The sequence below is a fragment of the Oncorhynchus masou genome, chromosome 32, assembly GCF_036934945.1.
Source record: "Oncorhynchus masou masou isolate Uvic2021 chromosome 32, UVic_Omas_1.1, whole genome shotgun sequence".
Classification (NCBI taxonomy): Eukaryota; Metazoa; Chordata; class Actinopteri; order Salmoniformes; family Salmonidae; genus Oncorhynchus; species Oncorhynchus masou.
The window spans coordinates 3,955,202-3,973,712 of record NC_088243.1 but is presented as its reverse complement, the minus strand read 5'-3'; the positions used below and the strand labels follow the sequence as shown (position 1 = coordinate 3,973,712).

The window sequence follows — 18,511 nt, the reverse complement described above, 5'->3', positions numbered from 1 at the left end:
CTGCTGTCCAACTGTCCTGCTGTCCTGCTGTCTTGCTGTCCTACTGTCCTGCTGTCCTGCTATCCTGCTGTCCTACTGTCCTGCTGTCTTGCTGTCCTGCTATCCTGCTGTCCTACTGTCCTACTATCCTACTGTCCTGCTGTCCTACTGTTCAGCTGTCCTGCTGTCCTGCTGTCTTGCTGTCCTACTGTCCTGCTGTCTTGCTGTCCTGCTATCCTGCTATCCTGCTGTCCTACTGTCCTACTATCCTACTGTCCTGCTGTCCTACTGTTCTGCTGTCCTGCTGTCCAGCTGTCCTGCTGTCCTGCTGTCTTGCTGTCCTACTGTCCTGCTGTCTTGCTGTCCTGCTGTCCTACTGTCCTGCTGTCCTGCGTACTGGTGCCTATGGGGTGGTCGTGCTTCAGGCTCATCCTCAGCTCACATACTCTCTATCGACCAATCACCAGACAGCACACGTACCATCACGCTCCCTATCAACCAATCACCACACAGCACATGCACCTTCACACTACCTATCAACCAATCACCACACAGCACGAGGACGGACGCACGCACTCGCACCATACATTGGTCATAATGATCTGATGTCATCACGGTGTTTTATCTGTTTATCCACATATCATACTGCAATGACTTTTAGACTTTCCTTTCCCATGTTTCTGTTTACTTCATGTTCGTTGGTTCTCTCTCTCACTCCCTCACTCCCTCTCTCCCTCCCTCCATCTCTCTCTCTCTCTCTCTCTCTCTCTCTTTCTGTCTCTGTCTCTCTCTCTCTGTCTCTCTCTCTCTGTCTGTCTCTCTCTGTCTCTCTCTCTCTGTCTCTCTCTCTGTCTCTCTCCATCTCTCTCTCTCCCTCACTCCCTCTCTCTCTCTCTCTCTCCCTCACTCCATCTCCATCTCCATCTCTCTCTCTCTCTCCCTCACTCCATCTCCATCTCCGTCTCTCTCTCTCTCTCTCTCTCTCTCTCTCTCTCTGTCTCTCTCCTGCTCCCCCTCCCTCTCCCTCTCTCTATCTCTCTCTCTCTCCCTCTCCATCTCCCTCCCTCTCTCTCCCTCACTCCCTCTCCATCTCCCTCCCTCTCTCTCTCACTCCCTCTCCATCACTCTCTCTCTCTCTCCATCACTCTCTCTCTCTCCATCTCTCTCTCTCCTTTCTGCTATTTTCTCTCCACAGCACTGTTACTGGCTGAAGGTAAGTCGTCTTTTCTCTCTCTCTCTCTCTCTCTCTATATATATATATATATATATTCTCTCCACTGTTATTGACTGAAGGTAAGTTGTCTTCTCCCTGCTGATGGCTCTCTGTCTCCTTTTGCTGTGATTTGAGGGGGGAATGGAGGGTCCCAGTGAGCTAACTGGTCTGGTTTGAGGAGGGATTGGAGGGACTAGCTGCCTGCATGCTGGTCTGGTTTGAGGGGGATTGGAGGGTGCCAGTGAGCTAACTGGTCTGGTATAAGGGGGGATTGGAGGGACTAGCTGCCTGCATGCTGGTCTGGTTTGTGTCTGTTCTAATGTTTGAGAATGGTATAAAACATTAGAGAGAAATAGTATAGAGAAAGTTAGAGCCCAGAGTCTTAACATTTTAAAATGTTTCCAAGTCAATTAAAGGGCTTTATTGGCATGGTTACATGTGTTAACATTGCCAAAGCAAGTAAGGTAGATAATATATAAAGTGAAATTAACAATAACAATTAACAGTAGACATCACACATACAGAAGTTTCAAAACAATAAAGACATTACAAATGTCATATTTTATATATATATATATATATATATATATATATATATATATATATATACAGTGTTTTAACAATGTACAAATGGTAAAGGACACAAGATAAAATAAATAAGCATAGATATGGGTTGTATTTACAATGGTGCGTGTTCTTCACTGGTTGCCCTTTTCTCGTGGCAACAGGTCACAAATCTTGCTGCTCTGATGGCACACTGTGGAATTTCACCCAGTAGATATGGGAGTTTATCAAAATTGGATTTGTTTTTGAATTCTTTGTGGATCTGTGTAATCTGAGGGAAATATGTCTCTCTAATATGGTCATACATTGGGCAGGAGGTTAGGAAGTGCAGCTCAGTTTCCACCTCATTTTGTGGGCAGTGAGCACATAGCCTGTCTTCTCTTGAGAGCCATGTCTGCCTACGGCGGCCTTTCTCAATAGCAAGGCTATGCTCGCTGAGTCTGTACATAGTCAAAGCTTTCCTTAATTTTGGGTCAGTCACAGTGGTCAGGTATTCTGCTGCTGTGTACTCTCTGTGTAGGGCCAAATAGCATTCTAGTTCTGCTCTGTTTTTTTGTTAATTCTTTCCAATGTGTCAAGTAATTATCTTTTTGTTTTCTCATGATTTGGTTGGGTCTAATTGTGCTGCTGTCCTGGGGCTCTGTAGGGTGTGTTTGTGTTTGTGAACAGAGCCCGAGGACCAGCTTGCTTAGGCGACTCTTCTCCAGGTTCATCTCTCTGTAGGTGATGGCTTTGTTGTGGAAGGTTTGGGAATCGCTTCCTTTGAGGTGGTTATAGAATTTAACGGCTCTTTTCTGGATTTTGATAATTAGTGGGTATCGGCCTAATTCTGCTCTGCATGCATTATTTGGTGTTCTACGTTGTACACGGAGGATATTTTTGCAGAATTCTGCGTGCAGAGTCTCAATTTGGTGTTTGTCCCATTTTGTGAAGTCTTGGTTGGTGAGCGGACCCCAGACCTCACAACCATAAAGGGCAATGGGCTCTATGACTGATTCAAGTATTTTTAGCCAAATCCTAATTGGTATGTTGAAATTTATGTTCCTTTTGATAGCATAGAATGCCCTTCTTGCCTTGTTTCTCAGGTCGTTCACAGCTTTGTGGAAGTTACCTGTGGCGCTGATGTTTAGGCCAAGGTATGTATAGTTTTTTGTGTGCTCTAGGGCAACAGTGTCTAGATGGAATTTGTATTTGTGGTCCTGGTGACTGGACCTTTTTTGGAACACCATTATTTTGGTCTTACTGAGATTTACTGTCAGGGCCCAGGTCTGACAGAATCTGTGCAGAAGATCTAGGTGCTGCTGTAGGCCCTCCTTGGTTGGTGACAGAAGTACCAGATCATCAGCAAACAGCAGACATTTGACTTCGGATTCTAGTAGGGTGAGGCCGGGTGCTGCAGACTTTTCTAGTGCCCGCGCCAATTCGTTGATATATATGTTGAAGAGGGTGGGGCTTAAGCTGCATCCCTGTCTAACCCCCACGACCCTGTGTGAAGAAATGTGTGTGTTTTTTGCCAATTTTAACCGCACACTTGTTTGTGTACATGGATTTTATGATGTCGTATGTTTTACCCCCAACACCACTTTCCATCAGTTTGTATAGCAGACCCTCAAGCCAAATTGAGTCGAAGGCTTTTTTGAAATCAACAAAGCATGAGAAGACTTTGCCTTTGTTTTGGTTTGTTTGGTTGTCAATTAGGGTGTGCAGGGTGAATACGTGGTCTGTTGTACGGTAATTTGGTAAAAAGCCAATTTGACATTTGCTCAGTACATTGTTTTCATTGAGGAAGTGTACGAGTCTGCTGTTAATGATAATGCAGAGGATTTTACCAAGGTTACTGTTGACGCATATTCCACGGTAGTTATTGGGGTCAAATTTGTCTCCATTTTTGTGGATTGGGGTGATCAGTCCTTGGTTCCAAATATTGGGGAAGATGCCAGAGCTAAGGATGATGTTAAAGAGTTTTAGTATAGCCAATTGGAATTTGTTGTCTGTATATTTGATCATTGAGGATACCATCAACACCACAGGCCTTTTTGGGTTGGAGGGTTTTTATTTTGTCCTGTAACTCATTCAATGTAATTGGAGAATCCAAAGATTCCATTTTACTAATTTAGCAGGCGCTCTTATCCAGAGCGACTTACAGTTAGTGAATTCATCTTTAGATAGCTAGCTGTGACAAATCAAATGTATTTATATTTAAACTCCCTAGAAAGGCCAGAACCTAGGAAGAAACCTAGAGAGGAACCAGGCTATGAGGGGGGGCCAGTCCTCTTCTGGCTGTGCCGGGTGGAGATTATAACAGAACATGGCCAAGATGTTCAAATGTTCATAAATGACCAGCAGGGTCAAATAATAATAATCACAGTGGTTGTCGTGGGTGCAGTAAGTCAGCACCTCAGGAGTAAATGTCAGTTGGCTTTTCATAGCCGATCGTTAAGAGTATCTCTACCGCACCTGCTGTCTCTAGAGAGTTGAAAACAGCAGGTAGCACGTCCCAGGTAGCACGTCCCAGGTAGCACGTCCCAGGTAGCACGTCCCAGGTAGCACGTCCCCGGTAGCACGTCCCCGGTAGCACGTCCCCGGTAGCACGTCCCCGGTAGCACGTCCCAGGTAGCACGTCCCAGGTAGCACGTCCCCGGTAGCACGTCCCAGGTAGCACGTCCCCAGGTAGCACGCCCCCAGGTAGCACGTCCCCAGGTAGCACGTCCCCGGTAGCACGCACCCCAGGTAGCACGTCCCCGGTAGCACGTCCCCACGTCCCCGGTAGCACGTCCCGGTAGTCCCCACGTCCCAGGTAGCACGTCCCAGGTAGCACGTCCCCGGTAGCACGTCCCGGTAGCGTAGCACGTCCCCGGTAGCACGTCCCAGGTACGTCCCCGGTAGCACGTCCCGTAGCACGCCCCAGGTAGCACGTCCCAGGTAGCACGCCCCCAGGTAGCACGTCCCCGGTAGCACGTCCCGGTAGCCCCCCCGGTAGCACGTCCCGGGTAGCACGTCCCGGTAGCACGCCCCCCGTAGCACGTCCCCGGTAGCACGTCCCCACGGTAGCACGTCCCCGGTAGCACGTCCCAGGTAGCACGCCCCAGGTAGCACGTCCCCAGGTAGCACGCGTCCCCGGTAGCACGTCCCGGTAGCACGTCCCCGGTAGCCCCGGTAGCACGTCCCAGGTAGCACGTCCCAGGTAGCACGTCCCAGGTAGCACGTCCCAGGTAGCACGCCCCGTAGCACGTCCCAGGTAGCACGTCCCGGTAGCACGTCCCCGGTACGCACGTCCCAGGTAGCACGTCCCAGGTAGGTAGCACGTCCCAGGTAGCACGCCCCAGGTAGCACGTCCCGGTAGCACGTCCCAGGTAGCACGTCCCGTAGCACGTCCCGGTAGCACGCCCCAGGTAGCACGTCCCCGGTAGCACCCCAGGTAGCACGTCCCCGGTAGCACGTCCCAGGTAGCACGTCCCAGGTAGCACGTCCCAGGTAGCACGTCCCAGGTAGCACGTCCCCGGTAGCACGTCCCAGGTACGTCCCAGGTAGCACGTCCCAGGTAGCACGTCCCCGGTAGCACGTCCCCAGGTAGCACGTCCCAGGTAGCACGTCCCAGGTAGCACGTCCCCAGGTAGCACGTCCCCAGGTAACACGTCCCAGGTAGCACGTCCCCGGTAGCACGTCCCAGGTAGCACGTCCCAGGTAGCACGTCCCAGGTAGCACGTCCCAGGTAGCACGTCCCAGGTAGCACGTCCCAGGTAGCACGTCCCCGGTAGCACGTCCCAGTCCCAGGTAGCACGTCCCAGGTAGCACGTCCCCGGTAGCACGTCCCCAGGTAGCACGTCCCAGGTAGCACACGTCCCAGGTAGCACGTCCCAGGTAGCACGTCCCAGGTAGCACGTCCCAGGTAGCACGTCCCAGGTAGCACGTATATATATATATATATATATCACAGTCATACTAAGACATTTTTTCCTCAAAAAAGTAGCCATCTCTCTTCCTCCCATCTTAAGATGAGGATGAGGACGATGATTTATTTTTCATGATCACGGCCTTATTTCTATCACAGCATATTGGATGACTGTCATTCATATTCCATTCATTCAGCTCAATGTAACAGCGATAGGTTTAGGCTACTGCATGATACTCTAATGTTCTCTATACCCATCATGAGGTTGATACAACCTAGACTATGAATGAATGTTTTACAACGTCGGTGCACACAGGTCGAGTTAACATTTTGAGGTGACAGACAGTGACATGGACAGACAGGCCGCCTTGCACACTGTGGCCTGCATCTAGTTGATCTAGGGTGTAATCATTAGTCCAACAGTTGCAAACGAGAGATTCTATTGGACAAATTCAGGTATGTTCATCCCCGTTTCGTTCCGTTTGCTTCCGTTTTTAGAAACGTTTCCCGGAATCGGCAGAATGAATACACCTCAGTTCACTTTCATAGAAGCCACGTTGTATTCCTTCTGGCATCTATTCTCTCTCCTCCTCTCTCCTTTTCCATTCGGTTGTGGACTTCAATGCACAACCCATCAGCTGGATGTGACCAGGCAAAAAAAAATACAACTTTCCAAGCCAAACCATATCATAACCGCTGCACACAGCCTACATTGTTGTCACCATATTAGCTAAAGTAACCTCATAGTCAACATAGCTAATAGAACTATCGTGTTAGTAAACCTGCTACCATCATGCAGTAACGTTACAGTGTACAGTCAGTAAGCAGTCTAGCAGTTACACTGTGTGCGTGTGCGCGCGTGTGCGCGTGCGTGTGCTCGTGTGTGTGTGTGTGTGTGTGTGTGTGTGTGTGTGTGTGTGTGTGTGTGTGTGTGTGTGTGTGTGTGTGTGTGTGTGTGTGTGTGTGTAAGAGAGCGAGCGAGAGCAGAGGACAGGATGATAGAGGAGCAGAGAGGACAGTAGGAGAGGAGCAAAGAGGACAGGATGAGAGAGGACAGGATGAGAGAGGACAGGATGAGAGAGGACAGGATGAAAGAGGACAGGATGAGAGAAGAGCAGAGGACAGGATGAGAGAAAAGCGGAGAGGACAGGAGGAGAGGGGACAGGATGAGAGGACAGGAGGAGAGAGGAGCAGAGAGGAGAGGGGACAGGATGAGAGAGGAGCAGAGAGGACAGGAGGAGAGAGGAGCAGAGAGGACAGGAGGAGAGAGGAGCAGAGAGGACAGGAGTAGAGAGGAGCAGAGAGAACAGGAGGAGAGAGGACAGGAGGAGAGAGGAGCAGAGAGGACAGGAGGAGAGAGGAGCAGAGAGGACAGGAGGAGAGAGGAGCAGAGAGGACATGAGGAGAGAGGAGCAGAGAGGACAGGAGGAGAGAGGAGCAGAGAGGACAGGAGCAGAGAGGACAGGAGCAGAGAGGACAGGAGCAGAGAGGACAGGATGAGAGAGGAGCAGAGAGGACAGGAGCAGAGAGGACAGGAGGAGAGAGGAGCAGAGAGGACAGGAGGAGAGAGGAGCAGAGAGGACAGGAGGAGAGAGGAGCAGAGAGGACAGGAGGAGAGAGGAGCAGAGAGGACAGGATGAGAGAGGAGCAGACGGGACAGGATGAGAGAGGAGCAGACAGGACAGGATAGAGGAATGAGACGGAATGAAAGGGAAGTGACAGAGGATCACTCTCTAACAGAGACAGAACGGAGAGCAGTGGTTCACTTTGTCCAGCACTTAGGCTCTGTGATAGAAGCGTCCTTAGTGTTTGCCCCATTCACGTGGAACTGTAGTGTACGATGACATTATTTTTGCTTGTTTGAACAATTTGTTTAAAGAGCTTCTGCACGCAATAAAGGAAATATTGACCTTTAGAAGGAGTGGTTTGATGTGGTTGCATTTTATCCAGTGCCTGCACAGTTCAACAAGATGAGCTCAGCCTATTAGGCTCAGTCTCACTCTCTCCTCTCCTCTCCTCTCCTGTTCTCTCTCCTCTCGTCCTCTCTTCTCCTCTCCTCCTCTCTTCTCCTCTTCTCTCCTTCCCCTCTCCTCTCCTGTCCTGTTCTCTCTCCTCTCCTCCTCTCTTCTCCTCTCCTGTCCTGTTCTCTCTCCTCTCTTCTCCTCTTCTCTCCTTCCCCTCTCCTCTCCTCTCCTGTCCTTGTTTCTCCACTTCCCACAGATGTCCCTAAGTTCTCGTCAGAGGAAGAGGAAGCTAAGCGGATCGCAGAGATGGGGAAGCCAGTGCTGGGGGAACACTCCAAACTGGAGGTCATCATCGAGGAGTCCTACGAGTTCAAGGTACGGGACAGTCTGTCACTCCAACTGTCACTCCAACTGTCACTCCAACACACGCACGCACACACACATACACACACAGACACATACACACACAGCTAAACACTCTCACCATCAAAGGTTGAAGTGTGTTTTTATGACTCCCCATCAGAGCCAGCGGATGAATGAATTCAGTTGATGTTGCTGCCATCATGTGGAGAATCATGTGAACTTCATGTCTTTGTTCAAATAACAATCTGAAATCAAATCAAATTGTATTTACATATTTAGCAGATGTTATTGGTCACAAACTGTACACATATTTAGCAGATGTTATTGGTGTAGAGAAACTTGTGTCCCATAGCTCCAACAGTGCAGTAGTATCTAACTAAATGCTTGTGTTCCCAGCTCCAACAGTGCAGTAGTATCTAACTAAATGCGTGTGTGCAGCCCTAAATGCTTGTGTTCCCAGCCAACAGTGCAGCAGTATCTGACTAAATGCTTGTGTTCCCAGCTCCAACAGTGCAGTAATATCTAACTAAATGCTTGTGTTCCCAGCTCCAAGAGTACAGTAGTATCTAACTAAATGCTTGGGTTTCAAGCTCCAACAGTACAGTAGTATCTAACTAAATGCTTGGGTTTCAAGCTCCAACAGTGCAGTAATATCTAACTAAATGCTTGTGTTCTGACTAAAGCTCCAACAGTGCAGTAGTATCTAACTAAATGTTTGTGTTCCTAGCTCCAACAGTGCAGTAGTATCTAACTAAATGCTTGTGTTCCTAGCTCCAACAGTGCAGTAATATCTAACTAAATGCTTGTGTTCCTAGCTCCAACAGTGCAGTAATATCTAACTAAATGCTTGTGTTCCCAGCTCCAACAGTACAGTAATATCTAACTAAATGCTTGTGTTTCTAACTCCAACAGTGCAGTAGTATCTAACTAAATGCTTGTGTTCCTAGTTCCAACAGTGCAGTAATATCTAACTAAATGCTTGTGTTCCTAGTTCCAACAGTACAGTAATATCTAACTAAATGCTTGTGTTCCTAGCTCCAACAGTGCAGTAATATCTAACTAAATGCTTGTGTTCCTAGTTCCAACAGTACAGTAATATCTAACTAAATGCTTGTGTTCCTAGCTCCAACAGTGCAGTAGTATCTAACAATTCACAACAATACACACAAATCTAAAAAATATAAGAATGGAATTAAGAAATATTAGGACAAGCAATGTCAGAGTGTTATTGAGTATAACACAGTAGAATACAGTATATACATATGAAATGAGTAAAACAGTATGTAAACATGATTAAAGTGACCAGTGATACAACCTCGAAGGTGCAAGGTTGAGTAACCGGGTGCCATCCGGCTAGTGACAGTGACAAAGTCAACTGAGTTATCTTGGGACATTCATTGCCATTGAGCCGGAGTATGAAATAGCACCCTATTTTATTTAACCCTTATTTTCCCAGGTCAATGGATAGTAATCCAACCCCCAGCTGTAACCAGATTGGTATAGTCCAAACTGTAATAATAATTCAACCCCAAACTGTAACCAGATTGGTATAGTCCAAACTGTAATAATAATAATAATCCAACCCCCAGCTGTAACCAGATTGGTATAGTCCAAACTGTAATAATAATTCAACCCCAAACTGTAACCAGATTGGTATAGTCCAAACTGTAATAATAATAATAATAATCCAACCCCCAGCTGTAACCAGATTGGTATAGTCCAAACTGTAATAATAATAATAATAATAATAATATTCCAACCCCCAGCTGTAACCAGATTGGTATTGTCCAAACTGTAATAATAATAATAATAATCCAACCCCCAGCTGTAACCAGATTGGTATAGTCCAAACTGTAATAATAAAAATCCAACCCCCAGCTGTAACCAGTTTGGTATAGTCCAAACTGTAATAATAATAATAATAACCAACCCCCAGCTGTAACCAGATTGGTATAGTAATAATAATAATAATCCAACCCCCAGCTGTAACCAGATTGGTATAGTCCAAACTGTAATAATAATAATAATAATAATAATCCAACCCCCAGCTGTAACCAGATTGGTATAGTCCAAACTGTAATAATAATAATAATAATAATAATAATAATAATCCAACCCCCAGCTGTAACCAGATTGGTATAGTCCAAACTGTAATAATAATAATAATAATAATCCAACCCCCAGCTGTAACCAGATTGGTATAGTCCAAACTGTAATAATAATAATAATAATAATAATAATCCAATCCCCAGCTGTAATAATAATAATAATAATAATAATAATCCAACCAGATTGGTATAGTCCAAACTGTAATAATAATAATAATCCAACCCCCAGCTGTAACCAGATTGGTATAGTCCAAACTGTAATAATAATAATAATAATCCAACCCCCAGCTGTAACCAGATTGGTATAGTCCAAACTGTAATAATAATAATAAAAAATAATAATCCAACCCCCAGCTGTAACCAGATTGGTATAGTCCAAACTGTAATAATAATAATAATCCAACCCCCAGCTGTAACCAGATTGGTATAGTCCAAACTGTAATAATAATAATAATAATCCAACCCCCAGCTGTAACCGGAATAGTATAGTCCAAACTGTAATAATAAAAATAATAATAATCCAACCCCCAGCTGTAACCAGATTGGTATAGTCCAAACTGTAATAATAATAATAATAATCCAACCCCCAGCTGTAACCAGAATAGTATAGTCCAAACTGTAATAATAAAAATAATAATAATCCAACCCCCAGCTGTAACCAGATTGGTCCAAACTGAGATGCTATAATAATCAGTTAAATAAATGGCCCACCAAGGGAGCCTCCAAGGCTCTGGACAAAAATAGTGCACTAGATTGGGAGTTGGGTGTATTTGGGATGCAGCCTGAGTGTATTTCCTATGTGCCTTTTCCCTCAGAACACAGTGGACAAGCTGATCAAGAAGACGAACCTCGCTCTGGTGGTGGGCACCAACTCCTGGAGACAACAGTTCATGGAGGCTATCACAGTCAGTGCAGGTAAACACCAGCTCCTAGACCAGTCAGTGCAGGTAAACACCAGCTCCTAGACCAGTCAGTACAGGTAAACACCAGCTCCTAGACCAGTCAGTGCAGGTAAACACCAGCTCCTAGACCAGTCAGTGCAGGTAAACACCAGCTCCTAGACCAGTCAGTACAGGTAAACACCAGCTCCTAGACCAGTCAGTGCAGGTAAACACCAGCTCCTAGACCAGTCAGTACAGGTAAACACCAGCTCCTAGACCAGTCAGTACAGGTGAACACCAGCTCCTAGACCAGTCAGTTCAGTTAAACACCAGCTCCTAGACCAGTCAGTTCAGGTGAACACCAGCTCCTAGACCAGTCAGTACAGGTGAACACCAGATCCTAGACCAGTCAGTTCAGGTAAACACCAGCTCCTAGACCAGTCAGTGCAGGTAAACACCAGCTCCTAGACCAGTCAGTTCAGGTAAACACCAGCTCCTAGACCAGTCAGTACAGGTAAACACCAGCTCCTAGACCAGTCAGTTCAGGTAAACACCAGATCCTAGACCAGTCAGTGCAGGTAAACACCAGCTCCTAGACCAGTCAGTTCAGGTAAACACCAGCTCCTAGACCAGTCAGTTCAGGTAAACACCAGCTCCTAGACCAGTCAGTTCAGGTAAACACCAGCTCCTAGACCAGTCAGTACAGGTAAACACCAGCTCCTAGACCAGTCAGTGCAGGTAAACACCAGCTCCTAGACCAGTCAGTGCAGGTAAACACCAGCTCCTAGACCAGTCAGTACAGGTGAACACCAGCTCCTAGACCAGTCAGTACAGGTGAACACCAGCTCCTAGACCAGTCAGTACAGGTAAACACCAGCTCCTAGACCAGTCAGTGCAGGTAAACACCAGCTCCTAGACCAGTCAGTACAGGTAAACACCAGCTCCTAGACCAGTCAGTACAGGTGAACACCAGCTCCTAGACCAGTCAGTACAGGTGAACACCAGCTCCTAGACCAGTCAGTTCAGGTAAACACCAGCTCCTAGACCAGTCAGTGCAGGTGAACACCAGCTCCTAGACCAGTCAGTTCAGGTAAACACCAGCTCCTAGACCAGTCAGTACAGGTGAACACCAGCTCCTAGACCAGTCAGTGCAGGTAAACACCAGCTCCTAGACCAGTCAGTTCAGGTAAACACCAGCTCCTAGACCAGTCAGTGCAGGTAAACACCAGCTCCTAGACCAGTCAGTACAGGTGAACACCAGCTCCTAGACCAGTCAGTGCAGGTAAACACCAGCTCCTAGACCAGTCAGTACAGGTGAACACCAGCTCCTAGACCAGTCAGTGCAGGTAAACACCAGCTCCTAGACCAGTCAGTTCAGGTAAACACCAGCTCCTAGACCAGTCAGTGCAGGTAAACACCAGCTCCTAGACCAGTCAGTACAGGTAAACACCAGCTCCTAGACCAGTCAGTTCAGGTAAACACCAGCTCCTAGACCAGTCAGTACAGGTGAACACCAGCTCCTAGACCAGTCAGTACAGGTGAACACCAGCTCCTAGACCAGTCAGTTACAGGTGAACACCAGCTCCTCCTCCACACAGCACAGGTCCCACTCTAGTGGACGTCATGTAAGGGAGAAGAGGAAAATGGTCGATACATTGTGATCGTAATCGTTCACCATCTTTTACAGGTGTTATTCATCAGACAGTATGTGTTGGGTCTTAGGGGAGCCAGGTAGCGATCAGAGCACTCAAAGAAAGAGGATATTTAAAAAAGAAAAAATACATTGTGACAAAAAACATGGATCTTTGATCGTTGAGTTCTGATTGTTATATATTATAATATACAGTGCCTTGCGAAAGTATTCGGCCCCCTTGAACTTTGCGACCTTTTGCCACATTTCAGGCTTCAAACATAAAGATATAAAACTGTATTTTTTGTGAAGAATCAACAACAAGTGGGACACAATCATGAAGTGGAACGACATTTATTGGATATTTCAAACTTTTTTAACAAAAAAGCGTGCAAAATTATTCAGCCCCCTTAAGTTAATACTTTGTGGCACCACCTTTTGCTGCGATTACAGCTGTAAGTTGCTTGGGGTATGTCTCTATCAGTTTTGCACATCGAGAGACTGAAATTTTTTCCCATTCCTCCTTGCAAAACAGCTCGAGCTCAGTGAGGTTGGATGGAGAGCATTTGTGAACAGCAGTTTTCAGTTCTTTCCACAGATTCTCGATTGGATTCAGGTCTGGACTTTGACTTGGCCATTCTAACACCTGGATATGTTTATTTTTGAACCATTCCATTGTAGATTTTGCTTTATGTTTTGGATCATTGTCTTGTTGGATGACAAATCTCCATCCCAGTCTCAGGTCTTTTGCAGACTCCATCAGGTTTTCTTCCAGAATGGTCCTGTATTTGGCTCCATCCATCTTCCCATCAATTTTAACCATCTTCCCTGTCCCTGCTGAAGAAAAGCAGGCCCAAACCATAATGCTGCCACCACCATGTTTGACAGTGGGGATGGTGTGTTCAGGGTGATGAGCTGTGTTGCTTTTATGCCAAACATAACGTTTTGCATTGTTGCCAAAAAGTTCAATTTTGGTTTCATCTGACCAGAGCACCTTCTTCCACATGTTTGGTGTGTCTCCCAGGTGGCTTGTGGCAAACTTTAAACGACACTTTTTATGGATATCTTTAAGAAATGTCTTTCTTCTTGCCACTCTTCCATAAAGGCCAGATTTGTGCAATATACGACTGATTGTTGTCCTATGGACAGAGTCTCCCATCTCAGCTGTAGATCTCTGCAGTTCATCCAGAGTGATCATGGGTGGGATGACAGGCTGCATCTCTGATCAGTCTTCTCCTTGTATGAGCTGAAAGTTTAGAGGGACGGCCAGGTCTTGGTAGATTTGCAGTGGTCTGATACTCCTTCCATTTCAATATTATCGCTTGCACAGTGCTCCTTGGGATGTTTAAAGCTCGGGAAATCTTTTTGTGTCCAAATCCAGCTTTAAACTTCTTCACAACAGTATCTCGGACCTGCCTGGTGTGTTCCTTGTTCTTCATGATGCTCTCTGCGCTTTTAACGGACCTCTGAGACTATCACAATGCAGGTGCATTTATACGGAGACTTGATTACACACAGGTGGATTGTATTTATCATCATTAGTCATTTAGGTCAACATTGGATCATTCAGAGATCCTCACTGAACTTCTGGAGAGAGTTTGCTGCACTGAAAGTAAAGGGGCTGAATAATTTTGCACGCCCAATTTTTCAGTTTTTGATTTGTTAAAAAAGTTTATATATATCGGAAACTGTGGAGTGTGTTTTTTTGTTGTTGTTCAATCTAGGTTATGTTCCCACAGCAACAAAACTGTCCCGTTGGGTGATTTGTTTATTTTAGGGTGCAAAAAAAGACATTCCGCTGATGTTACAAGAATGTTCCTGGAACACATTTCATCTGCTCTTTAAAATGTTCCCAGAATTTTTCATTTACATTGTGGGAACAGTCTGATGGGAACAGTCTGATGGGAACAGTCTGATGGGAACAGTCTGTTGGGAACAGTCTGTTGGTAACAGTCTGTTGGGAACAGTCTGTTGGGAACAGTCTGATGGGAACAGTCTGATGGGAACAGTCTGACGGGAACAGTCTGTTGGGAACAGTCTGACGGGAACAGTCTGTTGGGAACAGTCTGTTGGGAACAGTCTGTTGGGAACAGTCTGATGGGAACAGTCTGTTGGGAACAGTCTGTTGGGAACAGTCTGACGGGAACAGTCTGTGTTCCCAAAAAAACACACAAAAAAAACGGTTTCCTTGTTTCTTTTAGAGTGAAAATAACATTCAACTGATGTTGAAAAAACATTCCCAGAACACATTTTTACATTCTTTAAAAAAAAGTTCCTTTAAGGTCATTTTATTTAGGTTCTGTGAACATTGTCGGTATTGACAAAGAGAAACACTAAAACTGTCCAATTGTGCTGACATTCAGATAATGTTTTGTATCAGAGGACACAAAACATTCCTTTCGATGTTGACAGAATGTTGACAGAACAGCCATTCTGAGTTCCTTAATAAAAGGTTCCCAGACATGTAATTAATTAGAGTCTGGCAGCAGTGTGGTTACCTTAAGAGATGTTCAGTTGTGATGACATTCATACAATGTTTAAGTTAGGTTGCAGAGGACATTCCCTTAATGTTGTAAAAAAAAAAAAAAAAAACGTTATTTAAAGGTTCCCAGAACATTGAATTAAGTAAAATATATAAGGCAATGTAACACTAAGAGTACCAACCAAACATGTTGCCTTTTAACGTTGTATTTACGTTTTAGCTGATCTTAATAGCTTTAGTAATATGTAAAAAAAATATATAATAACGTCAACAAGACTTGCTTGCGTGCTGTCACGACAACGGACTACAAATGATACAACATCCGGAGCCAGAAGGAGACATCAGAGCCAGAAGGAGACATCGGAGCCAGAAGGAGACGTCGGAGCCAGAAGGAGACGTCGGAGCCAGAAGGAGACGTCGGAGCCAGAAGGAGACGTCGGAGCCAGAAGGAGACGTCGGAGCCAGAAGGAGACGTCGGAGCCAGAAGGAGACGTCGGAGCCAGAGGAGACGTCGGAGCCAGAAGGAGACGTCGGAGCCAGAAGGAGACGTCGGAGCCAAAAGGAGACGTCGGAGCCAGAAGGAGACGTCGGAGCCAGAAGGAGACATCGGAGACGTCGGAGCCAGAAGGAGACATCGGAGCCAGAGGGAGAGAGAGAGTCGGACGCGATGTGGAGAAGACGGCTAGACTTTCCTTAGCCACGGAGAGGAGACATTTCTCCCTATGTCACCGCTCCTCCTCAGTCTCTTTAGCTCCACACAGTCAACTCCTGGAAGGCCCTCCCTCTGTCACTTTGGTGTTCAAATATTTAATCCCTCTCTGTATTATTTAATGAGCTCCCCGCTGAAAAATGTATGTCCCTCACATGACCTGCCACTTTGAATCATTCCAGCACCCACCTACATATAACTAGGCCTGTCTAATCTCCTACCAGCACCCACCTACATATAACTAGGCCTGTCTAATCTCCTACCAGCACCCACCTATATATACCTAGGCCTGTCTAATCTCCTACCAGCACCCACCTATATATACCTAGGCCTGTCTAATCTCCTGCCAGCACCCACCTACATATAACTAGGCCTGTCTAATCTCCTACCAGCACCCACCTACATATACCTAGGCCTGTCTAATCTCCTACCAGCACCCACCTACATATAACTAGGCCTGTCTAATCTCCTACCAGCACCCACCTACATATAACTAGGCCTGTCTAACCTCCTGCCAGCACCCACCTACATATACCTAGGCCTGTCTAATCTCCTACCAGCACCCACCTACATATAACTAGGCCTGTCTAATCTCCTACCAGCACCCACCTGCATATAACTCCTACCAGCACCCACCTATATATAACTAGGCCTGTCTAATCTCCTACCAGCACCCACCTACATATAATCTCCTAGGCCTGTCTAATCTCCTACCAGCACCCACCTACATATAACTAGGCCTGTCTAATCTCCTACCAGCACCCACCACTCTACCCTACATATATATATACCTAGGCCTGTCTAACCTCCCAGCACCCACCCAGCACCCACCACTATATATACTAGGCCTGTCTAGCACCCACCTACATATACCTCTCTAATCTCCTACCAGCACCCACCTACATATACCTATATATATAACTAGGCCTGTCTAATCTCCTACCAGCACCCACCTACATATAACTAGGCCTGTCTAATCTCCTACCAGCACCCACCTACATATAACTAGGCCTGTCTAATCTCCTACCAGCACCCACCTACATATAACTAGGCCTGTCTAATCTCCTACCAGCACCCACCTATATATAGCTACCTGTCATCTCCTACCAGCACCCACTATATAACTAGGCCTGTCTAATCTCCTACCAGCACCCACCTACATATAACTAGGCCTGTCTAATCTCCTACCAGCACCCACCTACATATAACTAGGCCTGTCTAATCTCCTACCAGCACCCACCACTCTCCCTACATATACCTAGGCCTGTCTAATCTCCTACCAGCACCCACCTACATATAACTAGGCCTGTCTACATATCTAGGCCCTAACCAGCACCCACCACTCTCTCCTGCCAGCATACCTAGGCCTGTCTAATCTCCTACCAGCACCCACCTACATATACCTAGGCCTGTCACCTCCTACCCACCACCTACATATACCTAGGCCTGTCTAACCTCCTGCCAGCACCCACCATATATACCTAGGCCTGTCTAAGTCTCCTACCAGCACCCACCACTCTCCTAGGCCAGCACCCACCCACCTACATATACCTAGGCCTGTCTAATCTCCTACCAGCACCCACCTACATATAACTAGGCCTGTCTAATCTCCTACCAGCACCCACCTACTATATACCTAGGCCTGTCTAATCTCCTACCAGCACCCACCTACATATACCTAGGCCTGTCTAATCTCCTACCAGCACCCACCTATATATACCTAGGCCTGTCTAATCTCCTACCAGCACCCACCTACATATACCTAGGCCTGTCTAACCTCCTACCAGCACCCACCTACATATACCTAGGCCTGTCTAACCTCCTGCCAGCACCCACCACTATATATACCTAGGCCTGTCTAGTCTCCTACCAGCACCCACCACTATATATACCTAGGCCTGTCTAATCTCCTACCAGCACCCACCACTATATATACCTAGGCCTGTCTAATCTCCTACCAGCACCCACCTACATATACCTAGGCCTGTCTAATCTCCTACCAGCACCCACCTATATATACCTAGGCCTGTCTAATCTCCTACCAGCACCCACCTACATATACCTAGGCCTGTCTAATCTCCTACCAGCACCCACCTACATATAACTAGGCCTGTCTAATCTCCTACCAGCACCCACCTACATATACCTAGGCCTGTCTAACCTCCTACCAGCACCCACCACTATATATACCTAGGCCTGTCTAATCTCCTACCAGCACCCACCACTATATATACCTAGGCCTGTCTAACCTCCTACCAGCACCCACCTACATATAACTAGGCCTGTCTAATCTCCTACCAGCACCCACCTACATATAACTAGGCCTGTCTAATCTCCTACCAGCACCCACCTACATATAACTAGGCCTGTCTAATCTCCTACCAGCACCCACCTATATATACCTAGGCCTGTCTAACCTCCTACCAGCACCCACCTATATATACCTAGGCCTGTCTAATCTCCTACCAGCACCCACCTACATATAACTAGGCCTGTCTAATCTCCTACCAGCACCCACCTACATATAACTAGGCCTGTCTAATCTCCTACCAGCACCCACCTATATATACCTAGGCCTGTCTAATCTCCTACCAGCACCCACCTATATATACCTAGGCCTGTCTAATCTCCTACCAGCACCCACCTACATATACCTAGGCCTGTCTAATCTCCTACCAGCACCCACCACCTAGGCCATATACCTAGCACCCACCTCATATACCCTC

The 18,511-nt window shown here is 46.5% G+C and overlaps 1 protein-coding gene across 17 annotated transcripts in view; it reads left to right on the top strand.

The window, feature by feature from the left end:
- slc8a3 (solute carrier family 8 member 3) overlaps nt 1-18,511 on the top strand; it is a 155,670-nt gene that overhangs the window by 128,879 nt on the left and 8,280 nt on the right. For 4 of the 17 annotated variants that reach the window (XM_064953136.1, XM_064953135.1, XM_064953129.1 and 1 more), the window contains 2 exons: nt 7,880-7,987; nt 10,899-10,998. In XM_064953136.1, the coding sequence (XP_064809208.1) occupies nt 7,880-7,987; nt 10,899-10,998 (208 nt within the window). Of the gene's footprint in view, nt 1-1,174; nt 1,197-2,239; nt 2,247-2,448; nt 2,464-4,015; nt 4,046-4,415; nt 4,427-5,845; nt 5,865-6,658; nt 6,667-6,766; nt 6,786-6,928; nt 6,986-7,868; nt 7,988-10,898; nt 10,999-18,511 lie in introns of all 17 variants that reach the window. The other 13 variants (XM_064953139.1, XM_064953130.1, XM_064953137.1 and 10 more) reach the window with 12 other exon arrangements.